At 42.4% G+C, this 21208-nt stretch overlaps 1 protein-coding gene across 1 annotated transcript in view; it reads right to left on the reverse strand.

Moving 5' to 3' along the window:
* LOC125437597 (lysine-specific demethylase 3B-like) overlaps window positions 1–19112 on the reverse strand; it is a 33102-nt gene extending 13990 nt beyond the window's left edge. The window contains exons 1-4 of the mRNA XM_048505334.1: window positions 19001–19112; window positions 12715–12868; window positions 11594–11762; window positions 10704–10803 (exon numbers count right to left, since the gene is read on the reverse strand). Coding sequence (XP_048361291.1) covers window positions 10704–10803; window positions 11594–11762; window positions 12715–12866 — 421 coding nt within the window. The 5' untranslated portion in view covers window positions 12867–12868; window positions 19001–19112. The remainder of the gene's footprint in view (window positions 1–10703; window positions 10804–11593; window positions 11763–12714; window positions 12869–19000) is intronic.
* Between the last annotated feature and the right edge of the window lie 2096 nt (window positions 19113–21208).

Here is a 21208-nt window from a genome sequence, read left to right on the forward strand (position 1 = left end):
ATAAATAATAATAATAATAATAATAATAATAATAATAATAATAATAATAATAATAATAATAATAATAAAAACATAAACTGCGGGGTTGGCACTTTGCGATAAATAAGTGGGGTTTGGGTTGCAATTTGGGCACTCGGTCTCAAAAAGGTTTGCCATCACTGCCCTAGGTAAACCCACCACCCCAGGGGAGTGGCACTGCTCTGAAGCAACCTAATTCCAGCGCTACCGTGCTGAGGTTTAGTGGAGAAGGAAGGTCTACCCTAGGCCGTGACAATCTGATGTTAGGAGTTTCCCAACTGATGTTAGGAGTTTCCCAACTGTTTTTCCTCAACACAATTCTACACAGACCTGCAACTTATTCCCTCTAATGTCAAAGTTCACCATTGAATTCCTGTCACCAAGTATAAAGGAAAATTTTAATTTGTCAATTAAACACACCAACCTATGTACTTCCTACCCAAAATGATTTTGGGTAGCATGCTCCATGAACTACTGAGCATGCTCCATGAACTACAGAATGTGTATTAGCTGAAGAGACAAAAATCTACCAGTTGAGTTCTGGAACTCAGAAGAATCATACTATTGCTTATAAATGGGGAGAATTTCCTAGAGGTTTAACCTTCTAGGGATATCTCTGGTGCTCCCAACATGTGCATGGAAGATGTAATGTAATTACAAACAGGCCACTCTAAGATACATTTCTCATACATGTAAGTGTGTGAACAGCACACAATATTAAAAAGATCAAAAGAAGTTAATAGATTGGTGATGCAACTGTGTCGGTGTAGTCAGTTGTTAATTATGTAAGAACCAACAATATTGCCAATGCCTACCTGATGCCAAACTTACAGCCAACCTGGTACATGAAATACAGATGACCTAGTGACTCAGTATCTTGTAGACTGGCATTTTTTAGATCAGCATATGAGATTAAAGTTCCTTTTAAAACTATCCCTTGATTGTTTTGCTTTGTATTTCAGCCTGCTAGTGTTTGCATCCTTTTTTTTCCTTTTTAACATAAGTAGGCAGCAACTCTTGCGGGGAGGGGAGACCTAATGACACCACAAACAGGGTCCCCTGAAAGAATCTTCCCCGATTCAAATACACATCTGCTTGTGAAACTCAACCTGTTTCTCCCACTAGCCTATCAAATATAGCAGCTTGGAGGTTCAGACGATAATCGCTCATTCTGGCTTTCATTAGTTTCTAGCACCATCTAACTCTCCGTCTCTCATCTATATTGATACACACTCTCTGAGAATGCAAGTACTTTTTAAGACTTTCATAGACTTGGCCCAGAGTATCACTCCTCATTTCAGCGTCAAGACATAAACAGAGGTAGATGCAAGGCCTATCTTTTCAACAAGCTGCCAAACCTGAAAGCAACTACTTATTAGATTTTATATCAGCCTTATCAGAAAGTGCCACACACACACAAACCAATCTCTCTAGTCGTTTATTTCACATGTTGACCCAAGGGGTGAATCTGCCTTTTAAGAGTAAGGGGGTAATATCAACACTTCCAAAGGCAGATACATCTTCCCATTCAAAGGCATATTTCCATTTTAAGCTCCTTTGAAAAATTAATTTTGCCAAAGGCATTGTAGAAAAGAGATTTGTAGGGAAGGAAATGAATCACATTAAAGAGGCAACTCCTATCTACACCACTGTCAATGAAACCTTATGCAATGTTACCCCGGTGTAAGTCCAGTAAAAGCTGGAGCAACTCTGTCTGGCATTGCACTGTTAATTATCATAAAGGGTCATAGAAACAAGTACACAATAATATGGTGCACCATCAAGAGAACGAATTATGCATCATGAGTCATAGAATAGCAATGTTTTTTCCCTCAGAGAATTAAGAGTGGCAAGAAAGATCTACCATGTATTTCATCCCACAATCAAGACAATGGCCTAACTGTTTTTGGACTGCTACCCAAATCTGTTCTTTAATCACACTCAACAACAGAAAAGGGGGGAAATTATGTCCGCACCACAGGCAACAATGGCTCTATCACAGCCTGGGTTTGTTTGCTTTTTAAAGTAAGAGTTGAAGATGGCATTATAGAGTTACTGTTGCTCAGGGTGTGCACACATTTTTCCCTATCCCGCTACTGTCCCAGGCCAAACAGGTTCTGCAGACTTCCATAGGGATTAAAAAACCTGTCAGCAAGCAATGACCACTGGACAAAAAAAATGAGCGGGCGCATCTTGGTCAAAGACACCTCTATTGCCCCACTCCATACTTGCAATCCCGTTGAACTTAGGTAACTCGCTGAGAAAATGCACACCGTCTTAATAGAAAAAAAAAGATGTCTATTGACATGAACAGACATGAACAGTCTCACCTCCATTACTATTATTTGGCAATGTATACATTTACGCATTTGGAGTTCATGTGTCCTGCTCTATTACATGTATGTTACAGTTCCTTTCCTCCCCTGAGCAGCATTGCAAATTCTTATGAGAATGCACACGCTAGAAACAAGTTGTTACAACCTTCAGTTACTAGTAATAACTTGCCTCTGCCAAAAAAATGTGCTTGTGGACTAAGGAGTAATAAAACAAAAAGTCAAGAGGGCAATAGGAGGCTGCAGGGAACAGGAGAAAACTGGGCAAAATCTCCCCATTTCCTTCTTCTGCTGATGGAGAAAGCATGGGAGGCAGTGATGTAGGTATAGATTTTTAATGGGGGCGTGACCACACCTCCCCCAGCCCCGCCCCCAGCTTCAGTGCTTATAAAAGCAGCTCTCCAAGGCCAGGGATGGCAGACTCCCCAGCCGCCCCCCCCCCCCGACTGGGCAGGGGTGTAGCTTGGGAAAATGGAGCCTGGTACAAAATCTGAGTTTTGTGGGGCCCCCCATGGGCAGCCGCTGTGATGCTGGAATCCACCCCCAAACAGCATAACTTTCAATGGTGTTTCACCCACCCACCCCAGATTCTCCTTTTAAATCCACTAAGGGAGAATCTGGGGTCCCCAGTTAAAACAACATTGAAAGTGATGCTGTTTTAGGATGGATTATCCCCCACCCTGAAACAGCATCACTTTCAATGTTGAAACTGGGGACCTCAGATTCTCCCTTTCAATCCATGCTGAAGGGGGGGTGGATTTTAAAAGAGAGTCTTGGGGAAATTGGGGGGGGGGGGTGCCTGCTGTCAGGGGTGAATTAGCAGTGCTAGCAGCACCAAAATGTGGGCTTGTATCTTTAGGAGATTCTCCTGATGATACCAATCTAGGATTGGTGACGTAGGAGTCTGGGGGTCCAAAGTTATGGACCCTCAAAGGTGTAGCCCCCATCTCCTATTAGATCCCATTGGAAACAATGGGGGATGAGGGAACCCTCTTTGGGAGTCCATAACTTTGAACCCCCTAAACCAAACCTCACCAAACCTGGGTGGTATCATCAGGAGAGTCCCCCCAAAGATATCCTGAAAGTTTGGTGCTGCTAGCCTAAAAAGCTGCTCCCCCTGCAGGCCAAAAACCAAAAAACACTTAAAAATACAAAATAAATCACAAACGGGGGCAGAGCTTCATACAAGGGGCGGGGTTGGATCTCTAAGAACCCCCCCCCCCCCCCCCCTTACCTAATGCATTTGGTGGGAGGTGCAAGCTTTCCATTTATGTAACAGGGAGGAGGGATGTTTTTGCCCCCCTTTCTTTTCCCCACTTATTCTCCTGCACTTTTCGTCATTTTATACAGAAGGTTCTCTCAACCAGCAGCACCGGCTTCTTGAGGAAATAGGGAACAGGAGAATATCAAGAGAATTCACCTCCACTTATTGCCTTCTGCTCACAGGATTCGGCACATGTGCCCTCCTCTTTTAGCTTCTCAAAAAATACTAGCAGAGAGTTGGCTAGAGGAGGTGAGGATTGCAGGGAACTCTTAAACCATGATGAGAGGGAGGCTCAAGGTTCTATCTATCGCTAAACCTTTGGCGAAGGTTTAGCACCTAGTGAGGTAACAATGGAGGGGTGTGCCTGGGGATTAATAAAAGACAACAAATGGCAGGACTGTAATATGTAGGTGAAACTGGCCTATTCTGATGCAGAGAGCTACTTAACATCCTAAGTCGCTCCAAGGAATAAACACTTCATGAAGCCTGTAACACCCAAAAACGGAGATAAGAGAATGACAACAGAAATCTTGCCAGATACTCCATATAGCAAAAAAGCTGAGACTTGCAAATAGCCGTGGAACTAAAGCTCCCTTGGGAAGAGATGCCTGGGTCTGGCTAGGGAAGCAAAGATTCTCTCGGGGTTTTGATCTTAAGCCAACAGCTTGGTGCAATTCCAGTGGTTAAAGCTGTTCTTTCCCCACTCCCAACCCAGCTGCAAGCTTTTATTTGGAAGTCATTGTTACACCCAGATTAGCATATGACATGAACATAGAAAATCATCTAATTGGAAGATACCAGTGCTACTGCAAATTCCCATGCAGCATGATCTCTCTCTCTCTCTCTCTCTCTCTCTCTCTCTCTCTCTCTCTCTCACACACACACACACACACACACACACCCCCTCTCTTACACAAAGTTTCCTCCAGATCATAGTGCATCATTATGCAGAGCATTGATGCAGTCGAGCAAGATGAAGCTCATACATTATTACTAAAACATGAATAATATTTCTTGGAAGACAGAACCAACCTCTGAACATAAAGAGTACGGTGTGACAGATCCAGACGAACATGAAACTGGACACATGAACATAGGGCAGCCCAGAAAGCCATAATTTAAAAAAAGACACTCCAAAGTCAACATCACTTGCCCATAACATTTTTAAAAAGAGACAAAAAACCCCCACAATGCCAGAATATAAATTTCGTGTCCATTTGACCAACATTTCAGCAGACCTATTTTTTTTCCCTCTCTCTCTATTAAGCAAAGTTTCGTCCAGTAAGGACAAGTCAGAGTTTCTGTTACACAACAGCAGATTCTTATGATAGACCTGATTATAATAAATGTCAGAAATGAACTTCCTCCTCAGCTCTTTTTAAAGAGCCTCACCCCGGCTTATTGTCATTTCTGGAGCCGCTTCCAGGAGATAAAATAAAACGCTGCATGTGCACCTGCTAATGCCATTATCTCTGGTAATTTTAAAAAAAATGAGACAGAAGATGTTTAAGTGCCCCCAAATATTACCTGGGAAGCCAAGGAAGCTATTTATAGGATGAAAAGGTGGGGGTAAAGGTGGGATTGAGAACTCAGGTGTTTTGTCTTGTGTATCTAATACAGCTAAATTCATAACAGCCTTGAAAAAGTGATTACTCTTCCAATTAAATGAAAGCAAGGTGTAGCCTATCAGAAAGAGAGTAACCATTATTCTTTTTTTTTAAAAAAAAAGACCTGGATCCAGAACATCCTGTTTTCTGATTCACACCAGGCACCACACAACAGCCTCACCCAGCCATTTCTGTCCCCGGTACAAGGCGGTAATTGATACGAAACTGGGTTGCGGAATGAATCCACTACAGGAAGAAAACCTCACTTCTGCCAATCTGATTTTGAGCTGGTGGATGCTGTGGATGGCAATTGGGAGACACCTCCTCTAGATTGAGGCCTGGAAAGCAGGAATGGGATCGTGCTTGGAGAAGGTGGAGAAGATGACGGGATACGTTGAGCAACAGACCACGGACAGAGCAGCAGCCCAACCACGGAAGTGGTAGGCACTTATGTCTTGCAAGCAGACAATCTGGCAGCGGACACGTGAGATTATTAGTTCAGAAACCCAAAGGCCAGAACCAGAATATCAGCAGATTCACAAGTAAAGACCTGCTTGTAAGCCTGGGCGTCCTTGCTGGCATGGGGATAAAGTCAGAACAGAAAACAAGGTACAGTTTGGAAAGCTGCCTGTAAATCCAGGAGAAGAGGTGAAAAAATCTCCTCAGGCACAGGTACTGGTGGGGCACAGGCAGCAGAAGCTAAAGAGGCAAGAAGGAGAAGGAGGAGGAGGAGTTTGGATTTATATTCCCCCTTTCTCTCCTTCTGTAGGAGACTCAAAGGGGCTTGCCCTCTTCCCCTCACAACAAACACCCTGTGAGGTAGGTGGGGCCAGAGAGCTCCCAGCTGTGATTAGCCCAAGGTCACCCAGCTGGCGAGGCAGTGGGAGTGTACAGGCTAATCCATTCCTCAAGGAGGCTCTCCACAGCTCAGGCGGCAGAGTGGGGAATCAAACCCGGTTCCTCCAGATTAGATACAGGAGCTCTTAACCTCCTACGCCACTGCTGCTGCCACAGGCGACAGCCAATCCCTCTTCCTGCCTTCTGAGGACTTGGGGGACTGGTTGGAACTGTCTGGAAGTAGAACTTCGTAGCTGTCCTCAGCAGAAACGGGAAAGGAGGTATATTACTACCTTACACACAAAATATGCCTACGAAGTCGCTATGCTTTGGAACAGTCCCTTTGTTCATTTCAGAGTCCTGTGGATTTTATTTCACTGGAATAAAAATGACTGTGCAAGTGGATCTACCCTAAGTTCTGTACTCCCATATTAAATGTCAGTCTTCAGGCGAGAATTCTTCTCAAAGCAAAAGGAAGCTTGTCTTTTTGTTCGCGGGGTGGCCAAGCCGAATACTACTGAGGAACAACTTATAATCAAAAAGGGTGAGGCACAGTGAAGAGATGACAGCACATGAACAAGCTGTCCCAATTTCTCCATGGCCCAAACAACAGCAGGAAAACATAGCAAACACTTTTTACAATCTTTCACAGTAAAGCAGTTTATGCAGAAAAACTAGATACGGAGAATTCATCTCTGAGAGACAATATTAGCCAGAAACCTTGAGATGCATATGCCATACAGAATCTGATTTACAGACAATATTAAATCATTTTTTTAATTTAAAAGCCAAGTATAGACTTTTAAAAACCTATGGTGCTGATACCCATGACACTGCGCCAAATTTACACAGAACAGATAACAAAATATTCTCCTTCGAATGTATTTTTTCCAAAAGGAACTATATTAAATATAAGCAGAAATCTAGTATTGTTTAGGTGATGTAATAAATCATCACTAAAGCTAACATAATCCTTTGGCATATTAGAAGGCTATAAGTGAACCTGAGTTGCAGACAATTATCACACAGTGCAACAACTAAGCATAATTATTTTAGGTTCAAGGACACTGACATAATTTTTTCATCCAACAAAAATACAAAGGGATCTGTAGGACTTCGACAGTCAGCAACTAAAATGTGTTGTGGTGATTAGAATGCTGGAGTGGAATCTGGGAGTCCTAGGTGTGAATCATGACTTGGTCATGGTTGGGGTCTTAGGCCTTCATCAAACACACAAAAAAAGCCGGAGAGGAGTGTGTAAGGAGTGTGTAACAAATCCGAACAGTAAATGCGATTGCACCAATGCAGCTAGCAGTCCAACTGACTGAATACTTTCACACTTCTACTAAACCTGCTAGGTAATCCCACCACCCTGAGGGTGTGGCACCATCCACTTTCCTCAAGGGTTATTTTGAGGGGGAAAATGGAGGAGATCAAGGTAAGCCACTGTGGTCCCCACTGGGAAGAAAGGTGGGGTGTAACTGAAACAAATAAATAGAACATTAAAAAAAACAACATTCCAAAAGTGAACTGAACAAACAAAAAGGCAATACCTTCATTATACCAATTTCTGTTGAGGGAAGAGTAGACAATCTTCCAAGGACACACAGTAATTTTCTTCAGGCAGAATGTGTAGGCGGCTAATTCCCAGCTAAATGCTGAGCAATGTTGCTAATTAATGCAATTTTTTTCTGGCTTGTGGTCAAAAGGCATGGAATCAGAAGCCACAGCAAGAAGTTCCTCTGGTTCTTTTGGCCAATGACTCTTGAGTGGCAGCTGTGGTGTCTCCAGAACTTGACAATATATGACTTGGTGCAGACAATAATAAGATATGGAAGGGGCAGGACTTTTGAGTTAGAAGAATGGACTGCAAGGGATTGGGGGGGGGGGTTACACATTTTCTGAGGTACACACCTCCGCAAATAAGAAAGCTCTGGCCAGTTTCATTTCAAGATGCTAATCTGGGAGCCATGCTGCAATCCCATTTAACACACCAAGTGCTCTCCCAGTGCACTGAAGTGGAAATTGACCATGGGTTTCAAAAGCCAAATTCAGAAAACAGAAAGTATTGTCGCATAAGAGATCCACTGTTGCCCAAGTTGTACAGACTCGTTTCTTTCCTTTCCTTATTACTTCACTTAACTGTGCTGTGACTACTACATAAATCTGTAAAAGCTAATGTGATCATAAACAACAAAAACAGAAAAACATTATGTATTTCATAGACAACAATGGCTCATAGGTGAAAATAGTGTGATAGTTGCAGTAGCTAGAATGCACACAATTTTCCCTTTCTGTTCCAGTTTTGTCTAGGGCCAAAACAGGTTTTGGCTAGATTTCTGTGCTTCTTTAGGGAAAAACATGTTGATAGACCCACCATTCCAACAGTCACCTAACCTCTAGGATCACCTATGGCGCACTAGCCAATGAGTGCACAGATTACTTGTCAGGATCCCAATAGCACAGCCCTTGGCTGTCAGCTAAATGCTGTCATTTCATACCTTGGACTAATGGTGAACCCTTGAATTACTGAACCTCCAAAATATTCTATCATTCACAGCCTGGCTGGAGGTCTTGTAAACAGAAGGGTGCATGGCTTCCTTGATTGAATCCAGCCCATCCCCATGTTTGTCTTCGTCTCTTTCTGCTGCTTCCCACTTTCCCAAGCAGTACCATGTTTTCCATTGACTCCTGTCTTCTCACAATGTGACCAAAATACAATAGCCTAAGTTTAATCATTTTAACTTCCAGGAAAAGTTCAGCCTTGATTTGATCTAGAGCCCACTAATTTGTCTTTTTGGAGATCCACAGTATCCATAAAACTCTCCCCCAACACCACATTTTAAAGAGATGTATTTCTTCCTGTCAGCTTTCTTCATTGTCCAGCTTTTATAGCCATACATAATAAAGGGGAATATTATTTCAGGAACATCTTGATCTCAGTCATCAGCAACACATCCTTACACTTAAGAATCTTTTCTAGCTCCTTCACGTCTGCCCTTCCCAGTCTCAATCTCCTCCTGATTTCTGGGCAGGGGCAGAGAAAGGGGAAACTGCGCCCAGGGAACACACACGCCCTGCGTCCCTGCTGCAGCGCCACCCCCCAACCCTGGAACGCCACCATCACGCCCCTCCACAGCCCAGCCACACCTCTGCCACAGCTCCATTTGGGGCGTCATGCCCCTCACCCCAACCCGTTCGTACCAAGCCACTGTTTCTGGGCTTCAGTCTCCCTTTTGGTTATGATGGAGTCAAGAAAAAGAAAATCTTGAACAATTTCTGTTTCTTCACGGTCCGCCTAAAAGTTGTGTAATTCCTCAGTAGTAATTATTTTTGTTTTCTTAATATTTAGCTGTAATCCAGTTTTGGCACTTTCTGCTTTAAGCTTCATCAGGAGTTGATTCAAGGCCTCGCTATTTTCTGTGTCTTCTGAGTATCTCAAATTGTTAATGCTCCTTCAACCAATTTTCACTCCAGCGTCAACTAAATCTAATCCAGCTTTCTTTACAGTATGTTCTGCATATAGACTGAAGAGATAGTGAGATAAAGGGATGCTGAAACCTTTGGCAATCTTGAAACTATCTTCTGCTTCTCTATATTCTGCAAACACAATAGCCTTCAATTAGGAGTACTAGTTGTGCATAAAAACGATCAGATGCTGTGGCATGCCCATTTCCTTTAAAACCAATTATAGCTTTTCCTGATCTATACAGTCAAAAACTTTCCTGTACACAGTCAAAAACTATGAAACACAAGCTGGTCTTCTTCTGAAATGTTCTTGTATGCTCCAGTAACCAATGTAAATTTGCAATATAATCTCAGCGCCTGTTCCTTTTCTGAGTCCAGTTTGAACATCTGGCATTTCTCTCATTCTATATGTGGTCACAATCATTGTAAGATTTTGAGCATCACTTTACTGGCATGAGGAATTTTTGTCCAAGTGTTGCTGCAGTCTTTAACATCACCTTTTTTGGAACTGGAGATGGAGAGTTTCCGAGTCTGTGCCCAGAGCCTCAGCCCTTAGAAGTTCTAATTTCAACAGTACACCAAGGAGGTATAGTCATATAATACAATCATCGCTGTTATTTCAGAACTACAAAGGATATAACTGGTTATCACTTGTTTTCCAGCTCCAGCGATTTCACCAAAGAGACAGAAACATGACACTGAATACCTCGTGCAGAACTTCAGCTATTCACACCGCCTGGTTTTTTCCCTATTTTAATGAGCAGCTCTGCATTTTTTTCAAGGCCCATTTCTCATCCCTGGCAAGAAGCTGCCAACCAGTAAGGACGTTTCTGGCTGTCTCCAGTACAACGTTCCTTCCAATTAAGGGATGAGATCATCAGAACTTGGGCTGGAGCATTTTGAGCTGCAACCCTATAGAATCAGCTACAATATAACTGAGCTTATAGGCCATGTGCAGTCAATACATACACTTTTGTTCAACATGTTGTAAAACTATGGCCAATACAGTTCTGACTATCTTGTTCTGAGAATACTAGAGCATGGAGCTCATTATAGGACACACACTTTTTTGAATACTTTGAAAGGGGGTTTTCTGGTGCATAGTAGGTGACAGTGGGGAGGTCTGGAGGCCATGCAAAAAATCAAAAGTCCAAACATAGATCCCTAGGTTGCTACGGTTTGAGAACTGCTGAGTCAGAATGCTGTGAGTTGGGAATTCCAAGTGTTTAGACCCCACATAGCCCATGAACGATCCTTCACAGGTCTCCAGTTTATGCTGGGAAATAATTTATATGTATGAAATACAGGATACATTAAACATACGGTAATAACTTGAGCACTGTATGATTATCAAGAGAATTTTGTAACAATGTGTGATTTTAAAGAGCTTTGCACATTTCACTTAATCAGATCATGAATGTTATTTCAAGAAACGCTTTAACACAATCTTATTCTAACCAGCACCTATATACTGAACCTCTACTTCTATAATTTATAGTAAGGTAACATTGCAGTAATATAAGAAAACAAAGATGTAACTGCAGCAGACTAAGAGCTGGGAGAACTCTGGGGAGGCAGCAGTAACAAATGGCATGAAAAATCATTTGTGGACCCATAGGTCAGTGAGCCCTTTACAAATCAAAGCCTTCAATACACAGACTAATAATCCATCTCTCTGTATTGTCGAAGGCTTTCACGACCGGACTCACAGAGAGAAGTGCCATACACTGTACAAAGTATGTCGCCACACTTCCTTCTTTTGATACACACTCTGAAGATGCCAGCCACAGATGAAGGCGTAGAAGTTAGGAACAAGATCTACCAGAATACAGCCACACAGCCTGGTGCCTACAACAACTTAAAAAAACCATCTCTCGCTTATTTTTCTGTAACTGAAACCTATTCTCTGTGTTTGAGAATTCTTCTTGGATACACAATGACAAAAATGACTGTGCCAAACCAATATTTAAAATCCTAAAATAAAAAGGGGTGGGGGGAGAGACGCCGGAGTTTAATTACGATTACAGCAAAAAATGGAAAAAATTGATCACCAATATTCAATCTACCTGAATCAGGGAAACTATGGCGCATATGGTGGATAAACACTTGAACATGATAAAAGTTAAATGCACCACCCTTGCATGGAAAATCTTCAAGTCAGTCCCATAAACCTTCATCTCCTCTGGGAAATCTTTATGTGCATTCAAGTAAGGAATGTGACCATTCACTACCAGCCTGAATGGAAGAAGGAAAAGTAAATCAATAGGCATGGGAGTAATTTAACTGAATGTACATGGCAAGTTTTAAACAGCCTAAACAGCAAAGTAAGTGATTGACAGACAGACAGAGCCCATCCAAAGCAGAGATATACCTTTCTGAGTTGTCTTAGAAGAGTATTTACTGGGAGTGGGCCATACGGACCATATCACTCCAGTCTTGGCCTACTTACTCTGGCTTCTAATTTATTTCTGGGCCCAATTCAAAGTGCTGGTTTTGACCTTCAAAGCCCTAAACAGTTTGGGATCATCCTACTTAAAGGACCATATAGTGATTCCAATTTTTAAATTTATTTATTTATTTATTAAATTTCCATACCGCCCCTCCCCTTTTTGGACTTGGGGTGGTTTCCAACAAAAGTATATACATCATAAAAATCACACAATAAACATAATAAGATTATAAATGTAAAAGTTAAAACTACACATGATTTCCACGAATCCAATGGTGATAAAACATCTAAACTCCACCTAAGCTTACTAAAAATCAATAGAAAAGGAGGAAGGAAAAGTGTGGGGGAGGGGCCAGAGATGGTAACCATTGCTGTCTCAACCATACACCTGGTGGAACAGCTCTGTCTTACAAGCCCTGGGGAACTGCATTAAATTGTTAGACAGAGCATTCTACCAGGCTGGTGTCAGGGCCAAGAAAGCCCTAGTTGAGGCCAGCCAGACTTCCCTCGGGCCAGGGACCACAAGTAAGTTTTCACTCGATGATCAGAGCATCAGTCAGGGGGTGTAAGGGGAGAGAAATAAAATGGAGTATGGAAAATCTTAATGTATCAAAAACAACAACAACCTAAGCAGCCAATTACATGTGAAATTCAGTGAAATACTAAAAGCTGTAAATTAAGACAGTCTTTAAGAAATTAAGATAGTCTTTAAAGCGCTTCACTAAATATTGTCCTTACCTTAAGAGATCGGCTAACGTAATCGATTCCCTCAACCATATCAATGCCATATAGCAGAAAGCCAGGGTCATGGGCATTGACATTCTCAAATCCCCTGGCTTCTTCTTCCGTAAATATGAGCTCCCGTCCACTGACCCAGAACAGTCAGACATTTCTGTGGGACAAATAAAAGCACAGCCTACGCTGAGTTTATAAATATACAATAAAAAGAAACCAATAACTGAGACTGCTGTTATCCTGGTACAGAAAACAGAAGCAAAATGTATTGAGACAGAAATAATGAAGATCCCACTGAACAGACTCCTTCCACCTGTGCAAGTGTCACATCCGATCCTAAGTGTTTGGGACCAGGGTTGTTGTTTTTTTGTTTTGTTTTTAAATCACATTCACTAATCTTCTTATACAACTAAAGGTATTATCCACAGGATGATAGGACAAGAAATTAGGATCTAAAGAATGGAACACACACAGCCACGCAGCCACAAATTAGAGCTGGTTCAAAAAAAGGAAAGAAAAAAAGAATATGAGTATATCAAGAGATTATGTCTCTACCAAAGCTTTCATTTCTCACCAGAGTCTGTGAGGATGCAAAGGCGAAATCCTAGTGTAATCTTTTAAAGATGAAAACAATTATGAAGTGCTTAAATAGATTTGCCATTCTATGCAAGTTAAGCTTGTTCCTGGACAAAATAATGATCATCAGAACAACTGGACCAAGCTAGGAAGAATGCATACATATGAAGCAACTTGGAAGATGTTTAATTAGTGAAGCAAAAATGTTAAGCCAAAAAGAAAGCGTGCGGCTTTGAAAGTGTCAATAAATATCCTCTTTTATGCAGGAAGGAAATGACAAAAAGAAGCAACTGAAATTACCATGTTTCACACCTCCAGGAATTTTAACTGTATAAGTTGTAGATGCTAGCTATATATCTATATAATATTAATTGGCTAAGGGGTCGAATGTCCATCGATAAACCCTTAACCAATTAGAATGCAGCACATACAGGGACCAAAGCATCCTGCACTCCAATCAGCCATTGCCACCAGCCCACAAAAGCCTCCCCCCAACACTTCCTGCCCTCCCCAGCCACACCGGGCCAAAGAGGCCTGGCAAAATGCTCCCCCATCCTCTCCTGTCCCACTCCTAGCCACCCCTTCCCACTTCCCCCACCCCTAGCCACACTCCCCCACTCCTAGCCACACCTTTCAACCCTCCCTCCAACCCAACACTCACCTTGACACCCTCCCCCCACTAAAGCCACTCCTCTCCATTCTCCCCGTATCCTCACCTTCCTACCCACCCTGGAGCTGTGACTCCAGCACGCCAGAAGAAGGGTTGAGTGGGCACCCCTCCAACCCCAGTAAAGACCATTGCACGGAAGATGCTTTCTCTTCGACCCTTTGTATGGTCCACTGCATCTCCCCTGCAATGGGTTTTGCTGCTAGTCCCAGTATATTTCTGTGTAGCCTAAGAGTTGCTATCACAATTTCAAAGTTTCTAAAACACAAATAAAATAATAGTCATTATGGCTGGAAAGGCAGTTTTAAAATATGACAGCAATAAGAACTCGAGAAGAAAGCTATGGACATATGAACAAAAGCTGATTCTGCACAGGCAACTGGAACGGGTTACATGAACCCATGTTGCCTATGCCACAGTTTGCATGGCAGGTGTAGGGGCCAGCCGGGACTGCTGGGATCCTAGTGGCAGGAAGCAGTATGGCTCGGACAGGAAACACTGTGTTTCCAGTGCGAACCGTGAAGCTGAGAATCCCCCCCACCCACCTACTGGCACAACATGACAGCCACCTGTTAGAGAATCCACTCTAATGGTGGACAGGAGGCAGCAGGCATATAATGCTTCCTGCTTGCTGTAATTCGCACAGGTAAGCAGGAAGAATTTGAAACCCAGGTTAAAGGGGAAAAGTTGCTAATTTAGTGACCTTAATTCAACCCGGCTTCAGGGAAATAAAATGCATTTGGGATATGATTCCTGTGGCAACTTCTTTCCCAAAACGCTTTTAAAAAGGGCCGGATCTGGTTATATTAGGCCTGTGCCGCATCATTCAAAGGAAGCTTTCAGAGTTTTTACAATGTTCATGATATCTAATCCAGCTTGAACAGCTTATTGAAGACCTAACTGCAGAAACTGAAAGTTATAACTAAGACCCGTTCACAAAAATGAAATACAATCAATGCCCTAGCTAATGGTGCAATCCTATGCAGAATTACAATACACAATTGAACACAGACTCTACTTAGGTTTACACTTGTAAATGTAACCCAAATGGTCAAATAAAATTCTGAAGACTGCCATTTTGTGATGTAATATTAAATATTACATGATATTCATATTTCCTATAGAAAGACCCTGGTTAATGGAAATGTACATACATATGAGTTGATTTGAAATGTACATACATATGAGTTCATTTGATGAGTTGTTTCATATAACACAATAAAATATTAATGGCAGCAGTTCAATCATATACATTATTTACTTCTATAATTTATTTAAAAATTCCATGCCCCTTTCCCACCGATGCAGCTTAGAACATACATTAAAATCATGATCACTAAGTTTCAAAATCTTAAAACGCAAAAAAAGCTGAGCAAACTCCCATACCCCTTCGCCTTTTCTGACTCCCAACAAAGCACCTGATAGCACTTGCTGTGAAAACACTTTCTAGCATATGGCTTCTAAAAGCCCAGAAGGAAACTCAAGAGCTGCTGTGAATGGCTATTGTGTACATGTGAGTCACTGAAAAACATACATGAACCTCAGGTAATCCTTTCACTCATCAGTTTTGCCTTTTTCATGTACAGGCCGAGTCTCAAAAGCACTCTATTGCTAACTTCACATTCAGCCCAATTTGCAATAATCCTTGTGTTCTATTTGTAGTCGTTGTGTTAACGTAGTAGCTTTCATTTTATTTGTTTGGGATTATGCGGGGCATATTAGACAGTCAGCATTAAATCCAACACAACATACAATTTAAGACATGTCATAACAACCTACAAAATTAATAGGTTTCCCAAACAATGTTTGCTTACTGCAACAAATTGTGTGGTGTGTGTGTTGGGGTTGGGGGGTCAGCCTACTGGCTTGGAGAACAGTCATTCAACAGTCAATATCTCCAGATAAACCTCTACCCCCCCCCCCCCCCCAATCATCACATAATGCCTAAGTGTTACAGACATGGGTGTTTATTTGGTTCTATTCATCAACCATTAGCAGTACTGCTATCTTGAAGCTTGTAGATTACCTTGCACAAAACCAGTTTTTAGGAAGGGACGTTCTTTAAGTAACCCATTCAAAATATATAAAAAAGGGAGATCACGCATTATGTCAAGCAGTATGCAGAGAACTTCGCTTGAACTTGCATTAGAGACAACAGTTTTCATACATCCTTTCTCATCTAGCATTTTCAATCCTAACCTAATCTGACCAAACCCTTTTAATAATGCAAACTGTCAGCCTGTTTATTAAAAAATGACACTCATTTTCAGGTACCACTACATGACATCTAGTAATCCCCACCTCCGGATGAAAGCATATACCAGAAAATGTTCCTTCAAAGTTTACCCCTCCCAGCAGCTGGTTCCCCCAGACCGTGACTATGACAAATGCCCATATTTGGAAAGCGGTTTCCAGGGAGAGATTGCACTGAAATGGTGAAGTCCTTCCCCAGTCTTGATTGGCTGGGGGAAAATTGCCTGAGGGGAGAAAAAGAGGCAGATGGAGTGCTGTGGAGGTTTTTTTTCCTCTCTGGGGAGAGTTGGAGAGTCCAGAAAAGGGGTCTGAGCCCAAAAACTTGTCAGGGCTACTGAATATATAAAATTAGGGTGACCCTAGGAACGTGTCTTTGGGGCTTGTTAACTCTTCCCAAGGGGAAAGCCCCTAGATTTCAGCTTCAGGGAAGCGCCTGAGGGAGACTGGTCAATTCGAAGTGGAATATCAGCTTCCTGAGGAGAGAGATGTGACCCTTCTTGGTGTAAACCAGTAGATACGGGGATTCTAGGCAGGGACCCAAACACCTCACTGTCGGTCATAGGACCATCTGAGAGCCTAACTACCAGTCTGAATGACAATACGTACTTCTGTTCTTTTTTCGTTTGTGTTCCTCAACCCTACCAAAGAAATATTTGACGTTATGGTTTATTTTAAATGAAATCTTTTGTTGTGGAGCTGTAAGGCAATATGGGCTCTGGTGCTGATTTTGAGAGAGGTCCTTAAAAGGAAGTGAGGAATAATTCTTGAGGTAACAACTCCCAGGACTTGGAACTTGTGAAAGGGGAATCCTTTCCTCCCCCCTGTCTGGTTTTGTGTTACACAGGCCCAAGAATTAGCGCATTCTAAGACAAGCGCAAAAGAGTTAATAACAGAACACTTGCTCCAAGCTCACATTAACCCGATGCACCAACAAAGATGCATAGCCAATCCTGAACATCTCTCCCTCTTGCAGGCTTATTTGGCCTTTTCTTATTGATACATATAGCCCCACCTCACTAAAACAGCTTCTTATAAACAATGGGCCAATGAATAGCAACAGAAACCCAGAGATCAGACACTACAGAAAACCCAGGGCCAACTCTGTCCCCTATAATCCTTCGGCAGTATTGTAACTGCGGCCATACTATCTTGGACTAATCCCTGCCCGTCCTCCAATAAAATGTCTGCTCTTTGCACAGGACAAACAGGGCAATATCTAAGCAAAAAATGTGAATGCAAATACGGCAAATGAAGAGGCACATTAAAAACAGCAATGTCCACAACCAATAGGGGAATATTTCAATCTGTTGGGAATCAAAAAGTCATCATTCTCTTGCAAAACAATTTCAAAGAGGGACTCAAGTGTGAAAGTACTGAGCTAGAAGTCAGAAGTTTGATACCTTCTCAAAAAAGTTTAACACGGACTTGGGAGTCTGCACCATTACAAGCCTCAATTGGCTTAGCAAATGTAGGGAGACTGCCATTGTGAAGGGTTTTTTATACTTTTCTTGATGACATTTGAGTTTCACATAGGCCCCTTCTGCACATGCAGAATACTGAAGAAGAGAAGAAGAGTTTGGATTTATATCCCCCCTTTCTCTCCTGTAGGAGACTCAAAGGGGCTTACAATCTCCTTGCCCTTCCCCCCTCACAACAAACACCCTGTGAGGTAGGTGGGGCTGAGAGAGCTCCGAGAAGCTGTGACTAGCCCAAGGTCACCCAGCTGGTGTGTGTGGGAGTGCACAGGCTAATCTGAATTCCCCAGATAAGCCTCCACAGCTCAGGCGGCAGAGCGGGGAATCAAACCCAGTTCCTCCAGATTAGATACACGAGCTCTTAACCTCCTACGCCACTGCACTTTCAATCCACTTTCAATACACTTTGCAGCTGGATTTTACTGTGCGGAACAGCCAAATCCACTTGCAAACAATTGTGAAAGTGGACTGAAAGTGTATTGTCGAAGGCTTTCATGGCCGGAATCACTTGGGTGCTGTGTGGTTTCCGGGCTGTATGGCCGTGTTCTAGCAGCATTCTCTCCTGACGTTTCGCCTGCATCTGTGCCTTCCTCTGAAGATGCCAGCCACAGATGCAGGCGAAACGTCAGGAGAGAATGCTGCTAGAACACGGCCACACAGCCCAGAAACCACACAGCACCCAGGACTGAAAGTGCATGTGCGGAAGGGGCCATAATTACATCTCAACCTGTATTTCGTGGCCCTTTGACCCACATGTCACTGTTGTATTTGCACACAAGGACATGCTGCAAACAATACAATAATATTTTAAGAATTTTTATGCCAACATTTTCTACATTGTTATATACAAGGGTCATCAAGATAAGGCTTTGTTTGTTTTTGCTCAGACACGCCCAGTCTAGTCAGATCTAGGAAACTAAGCCCTGGTAAGTATTTGGACAGGAGATCATCACAGAAGTCCAGGGTCACGATTCAGAGGCAGGCAATGGCATCTCTGAAGCCTTGAAAACCCACAGGGTCATCATAAGTCAGCTGTGACTTGATGTGAAAAAAAGCCCAACTTTAATTAATGGGTATAGGCTGGAACAATACTGTTACAGTGCAATCCTAAACAGTGTTATATGATTCCAAGTGCACTGAAAACAACGGACTTAGAAGAGCCCTAAGCATGTCTCCTCAGAACTCTATTCATGTCTACTTGACAGGACTTACACCCATGAAAGTTTTCTTAGGATCGCAATGTTAATCTCCCAAAACAATATCATATTTCCAAAATAAAACGACTATGTGCAAAATTAATTATCCAAGATGCATTTACCTGTTGCAACCGAAGAAGTCTCTCCAATGCTCGATTCAGATGTTAGGTCTGTATTACTTCCAGATGAAAGCAAGCCAAGAAGTCTAATGTTCACTTCACTATCAGTGTCAGATGATTGCTTTTAAAATACATTTAAAAACAGAATAAGAGTCACACCACAGCTTGAATCCATAAAGTTACCTTTCAAAATTTGTTCTCTTGGGTTACATTCAGGTATTACAAACAAACCACAAATGGTTTGTGACAAGAACTACCTACAAATTACTGGGCTTGAAGTGCTTCCCTTCTTCTTCCTCTTGGAATAACTTCCTGCTCAAGGAAATCTTCAAATAAACACAATTTGCTGTGATGTTCAAATGCAGGTGCCTTAGTGAACTACGGCTTGTTTCTATACCACTAACTAGGATTCTTAGCCATACTGTGATCCTGGTTCAGCATTCCAGGTATTGATAAAGATACCAATCTTTATTTGTAACACCAGCTGGATTCAGAGTTCATTCAAAAAGAAATCAGGAAATCTCTGATGCACAATGAAACCGGGGGGGGGGGGGGGGGGGGGGGGGGAAAAGGGGGGAAAGGGGGGGGGGGGGGGGGGGGGGGGGGGGGAGAAAGAGGTCACAGAAAGCATACAAGCCTGAGGATTTGAGGCTTTGCATCATGAACAATTTGTGATTGGGGACATCTGAACACGGCCTCTCTCTTAAAAGAAGTTTTGCTAAAAAACAGTCAGTGACTATAGAGCAGAATTTATTCTGCCAAGCCAGATACCTAATTTTTAATATAAAGTAAAAGTAAAGTTTCCCCTTCAGTCGTATCCAACCCTGGGGTACCACTGCAAGCTGTGATTTATAGGCAAGCGGCTTTTGTGGGATAGTTTGCCATTGCTGTCCCCTGCTATTCTTTACCCCCTAGCTATGAGCTAGGATGGCTGAGTTGACCACGAGCCAGCTGCCAGGATATCTGACCCACAGGGGGCTCGAACTCCTGACCGTGTGAGTGACAGTGCAAGCACTTAACCACTACACCACGCGGCTTCTTAATTTTCAATATACAACACTGTAAATAGTTGTGACTTATCTGTAGTGCCCAAAGAACAGTCTGTGGAAAAAATAATTCCCCTACTAACAAAATATGAGATAAGCATAATCTATCAGTAGGTGATGACTGATTTATTCTTTAATTGAAAAGATTTATATCCTGCCTATAAATTGATCTTCGATGGTTAAGAATCTACAACAGTACTGGAAGGAAAAGAAGAATGCCTCCTTGATTACTAATTTATTCTTTTCGGGGGAAGATCTATATTCTCCCTTTCAATCAATCTTCAAGGCAGCCTACAACAGCAAAGAATCTACGACAGTATAACCTCAGGAGCCCTATTCACAAGTTACAGCGAATGTACGTACAATCTATGCACAGGGTACAACTGTTTTTTTATACATGCCTTGAGTAATTCTCATGTGACATTCAACGCTTGTGCACCTGAACGTGTTACTTAAACCCAACATCTATTTGGGTACCATATGTCCCAAATTGGTCTCTGCGCTCAGCAGAGGCCAATCTACTGGTGATCCCTGGCCCCTCGATGATACGGCTGGCCTCCACCTGGGCCAGAGCCTTTACAGCTCTGGCCCCCGCCTGGTGGAACGCTCTTCCACCAACTGTCCAGGCCCTGCGGGATCTTGCTGAGCTCCGCAGGGCCTGCAAGACTGAGCTGTTCCACCAGGCCTTTGGAGAGACTAGCTGTTGATAGGGGCCCCCTCTCCTTCTTCCTTTCTCCTTTATAACATCATGGAGATCCTGCCACTCCTTCCCCTCTGGGGTTTAGTGGGAATTGATAGCAGGCGCCATCCTGAGTTAATTTATGCTGCATTTTAAATAGGGTAGGGTTTATTTTTACTAGAGCCGTTTTAATCTATATTTATTGTATTTAATCTGATATTGTGCTCTACTTATGTTGTCCACCGCCCTGAGCCCTTCGGGGGAGGGCGGTTTATAAACCCAATTAATAATAATAATAATAATAATAATAATAATAATAATAATAATAATAAAAATAATAAAAATAATAATAAAAAAAAAACAGACAGACACCTGGCACACAACACCCCAGACATAACAGTGATAGAGAAAAAACATGTTTGGATCATAGATGTTGCTGTGCCAGTTGACAGCAGGGTAGAGGACAAAGAGCTGGAAAAGATCACA

This window comes from Sphaerodactylus townsendi, linkage group LG01 (genome assembly GCF_021028975.2).
Source record: "Sphaerodactylus townsendi isolate TG3544 linkage group LG01, MPM_Stown_v2.3, whole genome shotgun sequence".
NCBI lineage: Eukaryota > Metazoa > Chordata > Lepidosauria > Squamata > Sphaerodactylidae > Sphaerodactylus > Sphaerodactylus townsendi.